This window comes from Drosophila obscura, unplaced genomic scaffold, assembly GCF_018151105.1.
Source record: "Drosophila obscura isolate BZ-5 IFL unplaced genomic scaffold, ASM1815110v1 contig_87, whole genome shotgun sequence".
Taxonomy (NCBI): Eukaryota; Metazoa; Arthropoda; class Insecta; order Diptera; family Drosophilidae; genus Drosophila; species Drosophila obscura.
The window spans coordinates 1,220,673-1,240,021 of NW_024542880.1; the positions used below are offsets into that span (position 1 = coordinate 1,220,673).

The window sequence follows — 19,349 nt, forward strand, 5'->3', positions numbered from 1 at the left end:
GCGTCAAACAAGACGGACAGACGGACAGACGGTCAGACGGACAGACGGACAGACAGACATGGCTATATCGACTCGGCTATTGATGCTGATCAAGAATATATATACTTTATGAGGTCGGAAACGTTTCTTTCTCTGCGTTACACACATCCACTTTTACCACAAATCTAATATACCCCTTAACTCTTTTTTGAGTACGGGTATAAATAGAGAAGACACAGTGCGTTGTTTAAGTTTACATATTCAACACTCCTTCTGAACGGATTATGTTTGACTACAAATATCATTTCAAATTACAATCAGCATAATCCCATTAATTTAATACATTTCTCATGCTTAACTTTAGACAAATTTTTAGCTAATACATCAGATATCACTTCTTCAGTGAGAACATATTCTATTTCAATTACATTTTTCTTAAGCATTTCCCTAACATAATGATATTTAATATCTTTGTGTTTTCTTCGTGCATGGAAGGTCGCATTCTTAACAAGATGTTGAGCGCTCTGATTATCGCTGAAGATCTTCACTGGACGGAGCTTTCTAACGCCAACACCCAATTCGTCAACCAGCTTGATAATGTAGGCCGCTTCTTTAGACGCCATTGACAGTGCAATATATTCAGCCTACGTACTGGTAAGGGCAACCACACTCTGCTTCTTGGATTCGAATGAAAATGCAGCTCCTGCAGCAAAGAAAGCCCGCTGTATAATTTGCGGTCCGTGCTATCGCTGGCCCAATTGGCGTCCACATAGCAATGTATTGCACGACCAGAACGATAGTAATGCAACTGCCGTGCCTCTTAGATATCGAACCACACGTTTGGCAGCGACTTCATGTTCAGTGTGGGGATCAGCATTCTGTTGCGCCAATTTTGCCACAGAATGGAAAATATCGGGACGCGTGGTGATAGCCGGATACATCAGAGACCCAATCAATGATTGATAGGCCACCTGATTCACAAGCACGCAGCTCGGACTGTCGCATTTTACTTGATGTCCTGCCTCTAGTGGTGTAACATTTGGCTTGCAGCACTGCATAGAGTAATCTCTGAGTAGACCCTCTATATACTGCTTGTGGCCAACCCTCACAACCAACCTTCCGGTCTCGCCATCTCTCTCCACTTCCATGCCTAGGAAATGCTTTAGTTGGTCGCCATCGACCTCTTTGAACTAGTCAGCAATGGCAGTCTTGACGCTTTCGAGATATCCTCTGTCGGAAATGGCTATTAGAAGATCATCTACGTATACAACAATAATACAAATATTAGTAGAAACTTATCTAGAATACAAACACGGCTCGCTGGCACAAGCTTGATGAGTGTAGAATTGAGTTTCTCGTTCCATTCCCTGCCGCTCTGCTTCAGCCCATACAACGATTTGTGCAACTTTAGCACACGCTCAGGATATTGATAATCAATGAATCCCTCCGGCTGACGCATGTAGATGACATCATGTAACTCGCTATTAAGATACGCTGATGAAACGTCCATTTGGTGCATATACCACCCGTGTTCCAATCCAGCCAATGTCATGACCAGCCTGATCGTTGAGTATCTGGCAACTGGTGAAAAAGTCTCGGTGAAGTTTACTCCATTTCGCTGAGCACAACCCTTGGCAACAAGTCGGGCTTTGAAGCGCTCGACATTGCCATCCTTGTCACACTTTAGTGCGTACACTCACATATGTACATCCGATTGGTTTTTCACACTTTGGTAGATCGACTAGAGACCAAGTCTTATTTTTGAGAAGACTGTTCATTTCCGTTTTCATTAAAGCACGCCAATCCGCTGCATGATTACTCGTCAATGCCTCATTTGCATTAGCAGGGACACCAACAGCTTAAGCCGATATGGTGTTCAGCATTTGAGATTCCTTCGCTGGACGTCCAGGCCGACCCATATTAAACTTTTTTGGTCTTCCGCGGCCTCTTCGTGCTCCTTCTGATAACGGCTGTCCGACGACCGACTCTCTGTCATCGTCAACTCGTTCTGAACTTCTGGCTCTTCTGTGTTTCGCATATCGTCCATTTCAACTAAGGATTCATCCTCACGGTGTCATGCCAGGTAAAGTTAAAGATTCTGCACGGTTACGCAAATATGCAGCAGTTTTGATTGCTTCTGCCCAGAATCGCTCGTCCAATCCTGCATGAAAGAGCATGCTGTGGGCCATTTCTAACAATGTGCGATTGGCTCGTTCCGCGACACCATTCTATTTGAGGGTATGAGGCACCGTTAATTGTCTTTTCACCCCGTTGTCAACAAGAAAGGACTCAAACGCGTCACTCAAGTATTCGCGACCGTTATCGCTTCTCAAGAGTACCAACTTCGTTCCCAATTGATACTCCGCGAATGATTTAAATTGTTTGTACTTGACTAAGATTTCGTCTCTTGTCTTCAGAAAGTCAACATACACATAGCGCGATTTGTCATCGATGAATGTAACGAAATACCGAGCTCCGCCTAAGAAGTTTTTATTCATTGGTCCGCAAATGTCAGTATGCACCAATACAAGATTTTTGTTTGCACGGCTTGCACTAGCTTTTGGGAATTGCTTTACACAAATTTTGCATTTTGCGCAGGTTTCGCACACCTGGCCGTTCATGTCATTCAATAGACTTGTTTTAATACCGTTGACCATTTTTTCACACATAATCTTTTTTAGGCTTCCATAGTTTAAATGTCCGAAACGATCGTGCCACACGTTTACTGGGTTTCTTTGTACATTTAAGCATTTATTTTCTTGATTTTGAAACAAGAAAAAATCGTGCTGCTTTTTTGCAATAATTATGGCGACGGCTTTATTGTTTTTCACACGCGCTCCTTTCTTTGTAATTTCAACAAAGAAACCATTTTCGATGGCCTTGGACACCGACATAAAATTGCATTGCAATTCCTTCACATACAAACGTCGACAAGTTTTATGTTGTTCAGCTTCTACATATGTAGTTATTTCGCGCTAAAGCAATTCGCTCTTTGTGCTCTTTCAGTTCATAAAAACGAGATCGCTCACAACACAAGTGAGCCGTGGCACCACTGTCGACACACCACATACTCTTCGGAAAGAGAGTTATAGACGCGCACGCAAAAAAGGGGACGATTTCTCTCTTTCGGTTTCGTTATTTCCTTTCGGTTTGATTTCTTGATTATTCTTTGCTCTACACTTTGACGCCTTGTGTCCGCGACGACCACACGACCAGCAAATCATCCCACTCGGCCCGTTTGTTTTCTTCTGTCCGTTTTCGTTATTCGTCTTTTGTTTTGACGACGACCAATTTCTAACACCCGAACCGAACGCTCGTTGTTTACTTTTCTCTGCGCATACTCGTACTGGCTTTCTGGATGTCCGGAAGCAATTTGTCGCTCTCAGCGAGAAGTTCCTGACCTTGGAAACTCAATTTCTTGGCCTCAAGCTTCTGAGTGAATCTCCTAGACGGAAAATCCCTAACACCGATAACAGCAACTTCTTGCAACCTATTGGAATCGGAACTTACCTACATACATCGGAATCCTTGGCTTCGCCGAGTGGTCATGCCTTGCCGGAAATAAATCCGATTCTCACACCGACTAACAATGTTATGCCACTCACTGTATCCATCACTGCTGACACCGCTGTTAGTGCTTCCAGTGTGCGTATGCATGTTGCCGATGTCCCCACTGTTCCTGCCACCGTTCCTGTTCCACCTGTATCTACTGAAACTGCTTTCGTTTCTGCCCCGGGACTCACTGTCCTCACTGTTCCTGCCACCGTTCCTGTTCCATCCATTGCCTCGGCTGCTGCCATCGTTTTTGCCCCGGGACTCCAACTAAGAGCAGTAGTACCTCAAGAGGCAATCTTTGTCTCTCGCCTCCTCCCAGAAACTTCATCTTAGTCATTATCTCAACTCACCGCCGAATGACTTTATCATAAATAAATTTAATTTTAAACATAAGCGTAATATTTCATCCTCCAAAATTTTTCTTCCCGATTCTCTTCTATCGAAAGCCCTGAAACCGTCCGCATGGCCTGAGCACACTATTTTGCATGAATTTCTCCCAAGAAGTTCTTCCCAGATTCCTAGAGTCACTGTCCCTAAATTTAAAAAAACTGAGGAACCATTTCACCATCCAATATGAGAATGTACGCAGTCTTTTGGGTAAATTGACCAAAATATATACGGATAGCGCCTCTTTTGAATTCGACGCTATAGCTATAACTGAAACCTACCGACTCCGATCATGAAATTTTCGTCCACAAGTTTACCACCTACAGAATGGATCGACCATAGTTTGCTGTTGGGGTTCTTTTTGCAGTAAAAAATGATTTTGCGTCCGAGCTGTTTCCATTTAACAACACCAATGAAATTGAATTTGTAGCAGCTAAAATTCATATTGGAGCGTCGTTTATCTTTTTAACCTGTTCATACATTCCTCCAAGATCTGATGCTGTTGTTTATATTAACCAGCTTTCTGCCATTCATTCTGTAGTTACTGCTTCAGGTTGTGCTAATCATATTATAGTAATGGGCGACAGTAGAGGTAGACTGTTAGATCTCACTTTTGTCAGCGATGCTTCTCGAGCAACGGTTGTCAGAGGTTGTCCTATGTCTTTTCTTGAAGATCCGCACCAACCAACTTTGTCTATAGTTGTCAATTTTTCGAATATTAATTCCATTATACCTTCAACTAATCGAATAAAGTGTTTTCGTAAAACGAATTTCACCGATTTAAGTTAACATCTCTTGCAAATTGATTGGTCTTTTCTTCAGTCGTTATCGGATATAAATGGAATAGTCAACTCGTTTTATGACACGCTAAACTCTGCTCTCAACACCTATGTTCCTGAAGTTTCCGTTCATGTATCCTCCAAACCGCCCTGATTGTCATCTGTTTCTCTGTAGTACCTGATAAAGTTCCGAGCTGCATTTCAAAGTATTGCACTCGAGCCCTATGCGAACCTTTGACCTTCCTGTCTAATTTTTCTCTTGAACGTTCTTGCCTCCCCGTGATTTGGAACAAATCCTACCTTATTCCTCTTCACAAAAAAGGGTCTAGATACAACGTTGAAAACTACCGCGTTATTGCAAAACTATCTGCTATTCAAAAACTGATAGAGCACCTTGTTTCTCGTCGATTGCAACACGCATGTCGCAGTTAAGTATCCCCGTCGCAACATTATTTTTTTAGACATCGATCAATATCGACTAACCTTATAAAGTTCTCGTCTCTAATCAACCGAGGCTTTCAAAGCTGCTTGCAAACTCACGTAATTTTTACAGATTTAACCTCTCTCTGTTAGGTTTTCCTCAAAATCTCGTAAATTTGATATCGTCGTATCTGTCAAACCGCACACAGCGTGTGGTGTTCTCTAATGTTTTGTCGGATGTCCTGAATGTAACCTCAGGTGTTCTTCAAGGAAGTCATTTAGGTCCGCTGCTATTTAATCTGTTTGTGAATGACTTACCTCAAGCTATTTTGCACTCAGTTGCATTAATGTATGCTGATGACGTCAAAATTTATCCGTCTTCAACTTGACCTTGATGAATTAAACAAGTGGTGTTCGTCTAACCTATTGTTTTTGAACTATTCTAAGTGCAAACTTATGACGTTTCACCGCCGTGCTCTACATTTGGTCTCCTACTCTCTGGGACACTATGCTCTGGGTCGAATTTCCACATCAAATTACCTAGGAGTCCTGTTTGATCATAAGCTATGCTGTAACAGCCATAGTGCTTTAACGGTGAACAAAGCTAAGGGAGTTCTAGCGTTCATTAAGCGTTGGTTAAAAGAGTTGGTACGCCCGATATTGGAGTACTGTTCTTGTGTATGGAGCCCTCAATACAAAGAGCAAAAAATTCAAATTGAATCCGTTCAAAAACAATTTTTAATTTTTGCCCTTAGGAATCTGAACTGGGACTCTGGCAGACGGTTGCCTCCATACCGATCCAGGCTAAAACTACTCGACCTACCCTCCTTACACCATCGCAGAATTTGCAATGGCGTCTGATTCATTTACAAGCTCATTCTCGAGCTTGTGGACTCCCAAACCCTGTTGGGACAGATACATTTTACAGTTCTTTCTAGACCAACCCTTTTACCTTTCTGCAGATCTAACTTCGAGCAGCACAAACCTTTCCGTGTTCTTTGCAATAATTACAATTCCTTTTACAGTACAATATCTCCCGAAATATCCCTTGATACCATCACCTTAACCTATCAAAATAGCAAAATAGTTAGCGGATAATTGTTAATTAAGTTAAGTTAAGTTAATTAAGTTAATTTTCGTGATTTATTATCGATTCATTTTCGCTCATTTTTAGGAACATATGGATGGCCTAATGGCATATGGATACCCGCTAGAACTTTCCATGCTTCTTTTGCAGATGTACAGTTTTTCACATAGCTTATCTGCGATGGTTAGATACATGGCAAAATTTGCGAGTATTTCTGGTCTCTTAAATCAAACTGTGCCTTCTGCGCATCATTATCTTCTTCATTTTTCACTTCTCGACCGCACACTACTGACCACAACTCAGAGTGTATTAGCACGCTTTTCATTTGGTTTAGCCACGCACTATAATTCTCATTGTCGAGCTTATCGATTGAATGGAAAGACGAACCCATTTTCGCAATCGATCGAGTCACAATTTCAGAAAGTCAGAAAAATCACTTTCAACCGCCGCACACAGAAATTCTGGGCCCATAACCTATTCGTTGTGGTATTTATTTGTGACTAAATATGAAGAGCAAAAAGATGTCCGTCAAAGGCAGACGGAATACAAATCAAAAAGGGAGACGAGAGAACGCCGCTTCATTGCGACTCGTATATACATATTTACTTATGCTGGATAATGCATAACAGAAAGGAAAAATAGAGAAGACACAGTGCGTTTTTTAAGTTTACATATTCAACGCTAATCAATGCGTCTATCTAAAACTTAAAATGCATGCCAAGAAATATTTTTCGACTTTTCCTGAGTTTTTAAAGTCAAAATTTCGTGGAAAAATACCGCATACAAACCAACAAATTTGATTTTGAAAGCTTAATATTTCCCAGTATTTACCACAAAATACTTTTGTCAAATTTTAGCTGCATCAATATGCTCTTCAGAATGGCAAAGTTATTTACAGCCAATTTACTGGAAAAAGTTAAAAAAAAATACCAGTTTTTTTTATTATTTCAAAAAAAAGTCTGCAACAAAAAATAATACCCCAAATCTTATTAAAAACGAGAAGGAACGTGCAAGTCGTTTCTTGAAACGCGACTTAGTCAGTATGAACTAAATTCAAATTAAAAAAAAAATTTTACATTTTACATTTTTTGCTACATCTGTTTTCACATCTACAATGTATATTCTACATCTAACATTTAGATTATACATGTACCATTTCGATTCTACATCTTTACCGCCAGTGGGCGCTCGCGTACATAACGCGGCAGAGTGTGCGAGCTAGAAGGAGAATGAGTAGCGTGTTTCTGGCTTGCGGTGGCGGGTAAAGAAACTGCAAATTAACTTCTTCATTCTGGCTATAATTATGATCCGATCTGATTCAGATTCTGCAATCTGGTAGATATGGTCATTCTCTACGATACTTTTTACTTTTCTGGTATCTTTGAAACTGTGCCTGCTACAGATTTTCGTACTTTGTGGAGGTGGAAGGGGGCAAGGCGAAATTTCGAAATACATTTGTAGCAGTGTGATATCACATGAGTCTGGAAACCAAATTTGGTTTCTCTAGCTCTTATAGTCTCTGAGATCTAGGCGCTTATCAAGACGGACAGGCGAACATGGCTATATCGACTCGGCTATTGATGCTGATCAAAAATATATACACTTTATGGGGTCGGAAACGTTTCCTTCTCTGCGTTGCACACATCCACTTTTACCATAAATTATTATATATATATATTATATATATTATTATATATACTTATTATATACCAAAAATATAATATACCCTTAACTCTTTTTGAGTGCGGGTATACAAAATTGGTTTTGGTACGAAGCGGAAAAATGGTGTCGGGTAGTGAATTCATTTAACAGAGCAGAAGTCCCACTAGAGGTTCCTCCTTATTACTAAAAAAGTCAAATTGCGGTCCCTTCAGTGGAAAGAATGTGGTCTTTTGGGGTCATGGAAAGTTGCTTCCGTGGGAAAAACGTGGGTGGGAGCGTACGTTCACAATATATATATAGTCAACTAGGATATTGTAGTGTTTTAGAATTCCTACGCTTTACCGTTGAAAACGAAATTCGGCAAAGCGTTTGGATTCTGAAACCCTATGGATCTGCATCCAACAAAAATGTATAGAATGGTTTTAAAAACCTGCAATTTTTGCTTAAGTAGCACATTGTGCAATTAACAGATGAAGAGGAAATGCATTTATATGTGAGAAAAATAGTTTGCTAAGAAAATTAGCTCGCTCGAATATTTCCAATACCCGTATACCAATACTCGTATACCCTCATATAACAATTTCCAATATACTTTCCAATGTACCAAAAGTGATTAAAACAGGATTTATTTGCTTTTGGACCGTCAAAAATGTAGCAAAAAATAGCTGAAACCATCACAAAGACATACAACTTATAAAAAAATTTAAACCGAAAAAGCTTATTACGTTTAGTTTAAAAAAAGAACTAAGAAACTTCAAACTACTCCTCAATGGCCTTTGTTTCTGATGTTAAAGAATATCCTCATCGAAAACAGTTTTTGGATTGTTCGAAATAATTTAGTGCGAAGGAAAACGAACTTCATCTGATGTCGGTTAGGTTGTTATAAATTTTTTGATTCCGTCCGAAGGTATTAAATGGTATTCGATGGTATTTTGCTAGCCGCTCAAAAAATATGGAATTGTTTTATATTCCGCCAGGGTGCGTAGAAAACACAAACGTAAAAATTCCAAAATGTAGTAAAAACGAGAAGGTACGAGTGAGTCGCTTCTGGGGACGCGACTCTACTTATACCCGTACTCAGTCAGTATATATATTTTTGAGCTTATGATTATTTAGAATTTTAGAAAATATAGTTTATTCCCCCGCCTCCTACTGTAAGAGACCCGCTACTCATTCTCTTTCTCGCTGGCACATTCTGCCTCGTTATGTACGCAAGCGCCCGCTGGCGATGAAGACTTAATGAATTTTTAAAAAAATTTTTAAATTCTACATAAATTATAAGCTAAAAAATTTATATACTGACTGAGTACGGGTATAAGTAGAGTCGCGTCTCCAGAAGCGACTCACATGTTCCTTCTCGTTTTTATTTGTTAACATATAAATGTTTGCATATTTTGCATATTTCTTGCATAGTTTGCATATAATAGTATATTATATATATATATTGGCGACATCAGAATTAAGCTATCTTAATCATTTAAAAATATGCAAATATGCAAGATCCGGGATACACCTAATAAGAGCGGAAATTCTTGAACGTGTACAGTGCACTATGGGGAAAATTCCAATTTTTCGGGTATTAATTAATAACTTTTAAACTAAGCAAGATTTTTCGATGCGGTTTTTTTATTTATGTTATGAACACCCCTAGAAACATTTTTGGAAAAAGTAGGCGTGTTACCGCCCACAAATTAAATAAATAAATAAAAATTAAATTTATATATAAAAATAAAGTTTTACTTTTGGAAAAACTTCATTTTGATGAAATTCAGGAGCTAAAGAAAAAATAGTTAATATTAATAGAAATTTTCTTAGTTTTTTCTTAATTCATCTTCGAAATCCTCAAAAGTTTGATATGGGCCTTCAATTTCACATAATAAGAGGATTTAAAAATCGATGGGAAGGGCAAGGTCTTTATGCTTGCTGCTTGAATCCACAAAGAGACATTTCTCTTGAGTTTTTGATAGAGCTGCTGCTTGTTTTTTTTAGCTCCTACCCCTTTAACAAGTAAGCCAACTTTGGATGACCAATTTGTCGATTATTGTTCTTATTTGAGTCGCTTTTGTATAATTTTGTTGTGCTCATTAACCAATTTTAATGATTTTTTCGAAATATTTTTTGTTCCGCATGCATTTTTTCCATTTGGCATTCAAGTTTCGGCACACAATTTGACTTTTACTCTTTAAATATAGCACATGTTTTAAAACATAAATGTTTTTATTAAATCTCTTCTTAAAAAAATCCAGAATCGCATTTTCTTGATTGCATTTGCCTTTTTCCTTGCGCCATAAATCAAACAGCTGCGCGTTTGAAAACTCGAAGTCCGCTGCAAATAATTAATTTTCGCAGATAGTGCGCAAAAGTGTGCATTGAGACAAACTGCCTTTAAATCAAAATTATTAGCTCTACGACATACAATTGCACGTACACTTATCAACCCTTATACTTTTTTTATGTCTCCACGAACTTGAAATATATTTCCAAGAAATGTGCTTTGAGAACGTTTCCTACTTTTACAAAATATTAATAGAACACCCACAACTACAAAGTATTAGTACAACCATTACGTAGCTAAAACCCGTGTGATTGCTATCCTTTTTAAAGTTCACAAAAAGAATGTTTCGCGTTTGAATAGTGGCATTTTGAAAATAGGCTGCAAAAATATTGCAATCTTAAAGCAATGGCTTTTCTACAGCAACAGCTGACTTTAACAGCTGTTAGACTTAACAGTGCTATGTTATATAACATTTTTGGTATCTTTACAGTTTGAAGTTCTCTTAATATGTTACCAAAAAAAAACAACCAATTTTAATACTTTGAGAAAATGACTAAATACCCGAAAAATGGGAATTTCCCCCATAGTGCAGTGGTGGCAGTTTTTTTTTTTAATTTGGGAGATGTACAGCAACAACAAAAAGTAATGTGCTCTACTCTTTGTTATAAAAGCAATCTATCAGCGAATTAACCATACAACTATAACCATTATCGCGTCCTCTATCGGGGGAGATGTATAATCTACACTGTAGATGTAGAAGACAGATGTAGCTCAAATATATACTGACTAAGTACGGGTATAAAAGTACAGTTGCGGCCAATGTTCAATGTTCCCTTTCCCTCTCGTTTGTTTTGGATTCCCGGTATTGAAAATTCTGTCCCAAAAAAAAAATGTTTTGGAAAAAACACAGCTAATGCAATTTTGACAACTTATATTGATATTTTCTTACAGAAGCAGATTATACTCTTGACGATTCTTTTTGGAATGAAGAAAGTCCCGTTGGTAAGTTTTTATCGACGTTACCCAGAATAAAATTATAGAATATAAATTATTCGTTCAATCTACTAAATGGAACAAAAAACAAATTTTCGTCATAAACGTTGATTTAAAGTTTGCACTTCGGTGGACAGTAAAGTTTGATGAATATAGTTAAGTCCAGAAATATACTAATAAGCTTTTAAACATCAGCATACATCAAAACTACCGTTATGTCTACAAGGAGGGCAGCGACCAAGATTCGATAGTCATCCGATTCCGAGGAAAACACAATTATTTAATGTAAATATTTATATTTATTTATAAATTATTATACCCGTACTCGAAGAGTTAGATTTGTGGTAAAAATGAAATCGCTAAAAAAAATCTATTGTGATATCTAAAGATATAGATATTTATTTTTAAAGTAAAAATTTCGAAAAAAAATGCCTCACAAACATTTTTTTTTATTTGAAAGCTTAATATTTCCCAAGCGGTAAGCTAAAATCATAAAATGTGTGGGTGTGTTTATACCCGTACTCAAAAAGAGTTACGGGGTATATTGTATTTGTGGTAAAAGCGGATGTCTGTCTGTCCGTCTGTTTGTCTGTCCGTCTTGATGAGCGCCTAGTAATCAGAGACTATAAGAGCTAGAGCAACCAAATTTTGTTTCCAGACTCATGTGATATCACACTGATAAAGTGTATTTCAAAATTTCGCCCGCCCCCATCTGCCACTACAAAGAACGAAAATCTGTAGCAGGCACAATTTTAAAGATACGATAAAACTAAAAACGCAGTATCGTAGAAAATATCCATATCTACCAGATTGCCGAATCAGATCGGACCATAATTATAGCCAGAATGAAGAAATTTTCAGTTGCTTTCCCCGCCACAGCAAGCAAGCTAATCATTCTCTTTCTCGCTCGCACACTCTGCCTCGTTATGTACGTGTGAGCCTTCTAGCGTAGGAGATGTAGAATCCAAATGGTACATGTATAATCTACATGTTAGATGTAGAATAAAAATAGTGGATGTAGATGTAGAAAACAGATGTAGCAAAAAAATGTTCAATGTAAATTAAGCTCAAAAATGTATATACTGACTGAATACGGGTTTGACTAAGTAGAGTCGCGTCCCCAGAAGCGACTCACACGGTTCTTCTCGTTTATAGATGCATTTCTTAGCTATTCAGAATGGCAAAGTTTATTACAACAAAATGTCATATACTAAAGTTATGTGAAAAAATGAAGCGCTACCTCTGAAAAAGCATAAAAAAATAAAAAGTTCTGCGGAATAAAAAAATGTAAAGCTCCCAATTTATGAAAAAAAGTCAGTTTGGTTTGAAGCGGACAAAAAATTCAGTTTTGTCGAGTAGTAAACTGCTAAAATGGTTTGACGAACAAAAAACTTACAAAAAGAAATTCCATATATTTTAATTCTTAAAAAAAACGTTGTGTTTTAGAGGAAAAAAGCCTCATTGAGTATTTTTAAAGCCCCAAATCTATCAAAAAAAAGTTTGTTTGGTTCGAAGTGGAAAAATGGTTTTGATCAGTGAAATTGACCGCTTCATCTGATTTCACGATGGTGTTAATCGTATTTTATATGATGCATCGTCCGGTTGTCTGCCCCACTGGTAACTTTCTATTCCCAATGTCTAGTATTTGGTGTGAGAAGTTATCGGCCGATAGATCATTCTGTAATTGGACACGCACTTTTGTATTCAACTGTAACAGAGTGACATAATGTGTCGCAACAAATTTTTATATATTTGTCGCTTTTTATAAGTCATCGTGCATAAAACCTAAACAATGAGTTTAGATTTTTGAGCTGTTCTTCCTTCTGGTAGCAATGTCGCATTATATGATCATAAATGTCATTCTGCTCAAGCGTCAGCTTGGGAATATGACAAAAAATCAGCACTAACTGCAACTAACTTTGCTCTCCACGCAAACTACATCAAACGAATCAGTAACAGCTCGGTTTGGTGCTGGCATTCTCAACTGTATGTGTGCAGTAATAAGAGGGAACTTCTGAATACAGCAGTGTTTCGGCGAACTCTTTGAAATTTTTTTTTTTCTGTAATTCTTTTATTGATGCAACAAAAAACACAAATGACAATCTTCGATAATATTATGTGGGATTTGGTGAGAAGCCACAGAGAGCAGCAGAGTCTGTTAAGCTAACAGCGCCCGTAACAGATAGAGAGACCAGAAGCGGCAGTCGAAAGAATAAAGAGAACAAGAGTTCAACGATCGACGCCAGACAGTTCGGTGCCAACGTTTCTCCCGAAAACACGCAAGAAGCAAAAGCGCAGCATTCTATTATATCCAATATTATAACCTCGTTTTAAACATACACCCATTGTAACCAGAGCAAATATCTAATAATAATAAAAATCAAACATTAAATATAATAAACACTATCGTCCTGGATCATTCTAACAACTACGGAAAACCCAGGGCCACAATTTTTGGAGGCTCAGCCGGAGATTTGAACAGTTACAATCGGGAAGTCATCAAACTAGAATGTGTGCTTAAAAAGATATATTGGAACATTAATTGAATCGCTTCGGAGCTGGTTGGAACATTCTGGAAACAAATTTCCAAACGAAACTCTACGGCGCGCAAAGAAATATCAGAAAAGCGTGCGAGTGGGCGAGACGGCGGCAGGCAGCAACGGCAAAGAGAAGAAAAACCGAAGCAAACCGAATCAGGAGGAACGAGAGGAACAGCAGAGAAGGCGACAAAAATAAACGAGTACCCAAGCTGGAGGCAACGTAAAACTTTGTGGATGTTCAGCAGCGTGCATTAGGCAGGATCGTTGGCGGTAGACATCTGAACAAAGTGGAAGGCTTGGAGCAGTGATGGTACCTGGCGGATCGCAAGTGCTGGACAAAGGCGACTGGTCAAGGCCAAAGGTTTGCAAGAAAAAGACGGCGTGTAAATCGGCAAGACTGTGCGTGCAAGAAATGAGACGCAGCAGTCAAAAGCTGTAAAAGCAGAAGCAGGCGGAATAGAGAGGAACAACGTGAGCAGCATAGAGGGCGATAAAGGAACGCAGTACTCAACCTGGAGGAAACGCGAAAATTTGTGGATGACCAGCAACGTGCAGTAGGCAGGATCGTTGGCGGTGGACATCTGGACAAAGCAGAAAGCGTGGATCAGGGAAAGTAGCTGGCAAACCGCACGTGCTTAGCGTTGGAAAATTCAGGAGCATCATTTCGGCGAGAAGAAGACGAGAAAATTCTAAAGCTGTATTGGTGTGGCGTCGACAAGTCTGGAGCGGTGTTGGTGAGAGAGAGACACCAACGACAATTCCGGTGCTGTATTGGTGTGGCAACGACAATTCTGGTGCTGTGTTAGTGAGAGGACGACGAAAATTCTGGAATTGGTTGGTGAGGGTGAGTGGTAGCGGAATATTCCAAAGCGAGATAAGTCTATCCCGAATTTCGACTGACAAAGAGGAACCGACAAACAACCTGGAAAATAATAGGAAGAATGGAAGAATAACAGATTGCATTTGGCAATTGTGCTGTTGTTTAACAGAGTCATTTAACATAGTGTTAAGTTTGCATGTTCAATAAAATAACATAATAATTAACATAAAGTTTGAGGAACGGAACCTGTTAAGTATTAAGGTCTAAGAAGCGCTGAGATTCTCAAACTGTATTTAGCCGAGCGAACGGCATAGATCCATTTCTTATTCTTTCATATTGTTGTAAAAGTTTGTAAAAATGAATAGAGACGAGATTTTGGCATTGGCTGTGGCAGGGTTACGTGCAAAATTGGCCGAAATAGGTTTAAACAGAAACGGAAGGTAAGCTGAGCTGCAAGACAGACTGCTGGCTCACTATGGTATTCCGACAAATCAGAATAACGATGAAGTGATGAAGAAGAGATCCAAGATGACGTTAATGAAGTATTATCTTTTACGACGGCAGATTCGAATACTGCACAGCAGGGTAGAAGGGAAAGGCGAGATGAAAATCCAAGTGGATCGGGTCCAAGACGTCAAGCAGACATGGTTAGTTCAGGTCGATCCTGGTTTACATTGAAAGATGTAGAAGGCAGTGTGTCGCAGTTTTCAGGTGTAAGCTCGCCAGACGTAAATCAATGGATAGAAGAACTTGAAGAGTTTGCGCTGACGGTGGAATGGAACAAATTGCAGGTGTTTATTTATGCAAAACAATTGCTCAGTGGGGCAGCAAAGTTGTTTGTAAGGAGTCAGCGCGATATTCGTGATTGGAATGATTTGAAGAGTGCATTGATCGACGAATTTGGTGTGAGGGTGTCATCAGCGGAGGTACATCGTAGACTAGGGAAACGGCAGAAGAAAAAGAACGAAACGTTGCACGAGTATCTGTACGCTCTGATGGAGTTGGCAAAGCCGATCGATATGGAGGACGAAAGCTTAATCGAATATTTGGTAATGGGATTTCAGATTCTAATGCAAATAAGGCTTTACTACATCAGGCTAGGAGTATGTGGCAGTTAAGGGTGCAAATCGAGGCATACCAGAAGATCTCAGGGTCAATGAGACTGCAAGGGAAGTTTGACTCACACTTCAACAAAGGAGATAAACAGTTAGTGAAAGGTGCTGAAAAGTTTAAAAAGTGTTATAATTGCGGGGATGACTCGCACATTAAACGGGATTGTCCAAAGAAAGATAACAGGTGTTTTAGGTGCAACCAGTTGGGACATAGGGCTGCTCAATTCAAGGTCGAGATGACAGTTAGACAGGAAAAGGCAACCAATCTAGTTCTGGAGAAAGGTATGACTAAGCCATCAAGCACGTTCACGTCTTCCGGATTAGAGTTGAAATCGGTGAGGTATGGAAGAGTAGCGTTTAAAGGACTAGTCGATACAGGTGCCGACTTGTGTCTATTACGCAGAAGTGTGTTTTTGAAGATCGGTAAAGAAAGATTGGCAGGACGTGAAAAATGTCTAACAGAAATTGGTGAAATTCAAATTATAACTCTTTGAAGCATCACCATACCTGTACATATTGATGATATTGACTTAATAGTAGAATTTCATGTGATTGCGGACGAAGACATGGCCTTTGATGCTATCTTGGGTAGAACTCTTCTAGAGAGTGTAGACATGAAGGTGACAAGGGATGGCACGTCCTTTGTTCTCAGATCAGAAAGTAAATTGAGTGCTGCAGGAAATGTTCAGGAACATGCAGATAAGAAAGAAGATGTTAATTCATGCAAAGAGTTGATTAATGAGTTTAGGAGTTTGTGTATGCTGAGTTTTGAGCAGAATGAGACCATTGATATTGATTTGTCGCATTTGCCCTATTCACAGAGAGGTCAAATAAGAAATATAATTGAGGAATACAAGCCAAGGCGAGATGTACAGTGCCCTATTGAGATGAAAATTGTGCTAACCGATGACATACCTGTGTATCAGCATCCCAGTCGTATAGCTTATAGCGAGCAGAACATAGTAGACGAGCAGGTCAACGAGTGGTTGACGCAAGGGATAATCAAGCCCAGTACATCGGAATATGCCTCTCCGATTGTATTAGTGCCAAAGAAAAATGGGCAGAAACGTTTATGCTGCGATTATCGCAAGTTGAACGAGAAAATAGTGCGGGATAACTTTCCGATGTTACAGATGCAGGATGTTATCAACAAATTGCAAGGAGCTTTGATTTTTACTACATTAGATTTAAAAAACGGTTATTTCCACGTACCGGTCGAAGAACAGTCTCAAAAGTATACAGCGTTTGTAACACAGAAAGGACAATATGAGTTTCTTTTTGTACCGTTTGGTATTTCGAATTCGTCAGCAAGTTTTACCCGTTTCATAGTAGCGGTAATTAGAGAACTAATTCAGAACGGTGACGCGGTAGTATATATGGATGATATTATTATACCGAGTATAGATGTTGAGGAAGGTTTAGAGAAGTTTAAAAGAGTGCTGGAGGTAGCAGAAAAGAATGGTTTAAAGATAAACTGGAGTAAAGGACAAATTTTGAAAACTAAGGTAGATTTCTTGGGGTAGCAGTGTGTAGCAAACTTTCCTATACCTAAGGATAGAAAGGCTATACAAAGATTCATTGGGTTAACTTCGTATTTCACGAATTTGACTTCGTATTTCAGAAAGTTCGTTGAAGGATAAGCGGGGTTTGGGGTTTGGAGCTGTACTACTACAAAAGGACCCAGAAGATGGTCAGTTGCACCCAGTAATGTATATGAGTAAGAAAACAACGCCATGTGAGGAAAACTATCATTCATACGAACTAGAGGTTCTAGCGGTGATAGGGGCTTTAACTAAATGGCGTGTGTATGTGCTAGGACTGGAATTCAAAATCATTACGGGTTGTAACGCATTCGCGATGACAATGAAAAAGAAAGACGTTCCATTGAGAGAAGCTAGGTGGGCGATGTATCTGCAAGATTACAACTGTGCAAAAGAACATCGTTCTGGATCGAAGATGCGACACGTAGACGCACTCAGCCGGACTGCTTGTTACATGCTGACAGAGAGTATGATGCACAGGCTTAAGGAAGCACAGTGTGCAGATGAATGGACCAAGGTAATTAGGAATCTGGTGGAAAATAAGGGATACGAGGATTATTATATAGCAAATCAAGTACTGTTTAAAGACCCAAACCGAGAGTTGATAGTAGTTCCATCGCAAATGGAAACGGAGATAATACAGATTGCACACAGACAAGGACATTTTTCAGTGAAGAAAACTCAAGATTTAATAGAGAAGTCTTATTTTATTCCTAAGTTAAAAGATAAAGTAGACAAAGTAGTAGGCGGTTGTGTGGAGTGTATTTTAGTTAATACCAAAGCAGGCAGACAAGAAGGGTACTTAACTCCCATTGATAAAGGTGATAAACCATTGGTTACCTATCACATAGACCACGTCGGACCGATGGAGATTACAAAGAAAAGATATAATCACATTTTGGCTGTTGTTGACGCATTTTCAAAATACGTTTGGTTATATCCGACACGTAGTACTGGAGTAGATGAGGTGGTGAATTGCTTAGAGAGGCAGGCAGTATCGTTCGGTAACCCATTCAGAGTTGTAACGGATCGTGGCGCGGCTTTCACATCACACTCATTCAAGGAGTACTGTGAGAATCAGAAGATACAGCATTTGTTAATAACTACAGGCGTATCTCGAGGAAATGGACAGGTCGAGAGAATACACAAGATAGTAGTACCGATGCTGCCTAAGACGAGTTTGGAAAGTCCAGGTAATTGGTATAAGCACGTAGGTAGAGTGCAGCAAATGATTAATAGCATTGAGCCTAGGAGCACCAAAGTAACTCCATTTAAACTGCTAACCGGAGTAGACATGCGTATAACTGGTATAGCTGAGTCGAGAGAATTGGTGCAGCAGTCCCTCATAGATGAGCTATATGAAGAGCGTGAGCGTTTAAGGAAAGATGCTAGGGACAATATTCAGTCATTGCAGGAAGAGAATAAACGAGCCTTTAACAAAAAGAGAAAGGATGAAAAGGAATATAGTATCAACGACTTAGTTGCGATCAGGCGTACCCAATATGGTGTTGGTTTGAAGTTGAAGGGGAAGTTTCTGGGGGTTACTCTGCTCAGACAGCTGCTTGGTTTTGTTTAAAGTTAATAAAATGCACTTCTTCGGCTGGGGCTGCTCTTCCCCAGTCATATCCTGGGCTCCCCAATATTTTATTGGCAAGGTAATGTGTCTTACTATCAGCAGCAGCAGATGGCGACGCCTCCCGTGCCGGACACCGTGAAGAAAAAATGGTTTGAAAACAATATATGTTTTATATTTATGAAAATTAATAAAAATAATAAATTATAATATCCATACAATTTTCATTCATATAATATTGCATTAGCTAGATTCTATTTTTCTTCATTATTAAAATATTTCATTTGTTTTTTTTTCTCTTATTGCAATGTTTGCTTCGTGTTTGCTGGCAAATTATATCAAATTAATATATTTTTCGAGGTGTGTCGAAACATACCAAAAAAACAAGCATATACTTCGGATACTTTTCCAGTATATACCGCCCTTTTTGCCTAGAGCCTAGACAACAGTTTTTGCCGTAAAATATTTCTTATCGGTTTCATACGAATATCTACCCTGATTCTGTTCGCGAGGTGTTTTTTTCGATCTGAGTACTAGGCTTTTCCTATGTAAAATGATAAATTTCAAGTTTTTTGGATCGATAAAGAATTTGGAATGGCCTTTTGTACTATGAAAAGTTATTTTGC

General features: G+C 39.0%; 1 protein-coding gene across 18 annotated transcripts in view; it reads left to right on the forward strand.

Moving 5' to 3' along the window:
* LOC111075401 (disintegrin and metalloproteinase domain-containing protein 11) overlaps positions 1-19,349 on the forward strand; it is a 264,670-nt gene that overhangs the window by 15,532 nt on the left and 229,789 nt on the right. For all 18 annotated transcript variants that reach the window (XM_022368691.2, XM_022368693.2, XM_022368692.2 and 15 more), the window contains exon 3: positions 11,096-11,146. In XM_022368691.2, the coding sequence (XP_022224383.1) occupies positions 11,096-11,146 (51 nt within the window). The remainder of the gene's footprint in view (positions 1-11,095; positions 11,147-19,349) is intronic.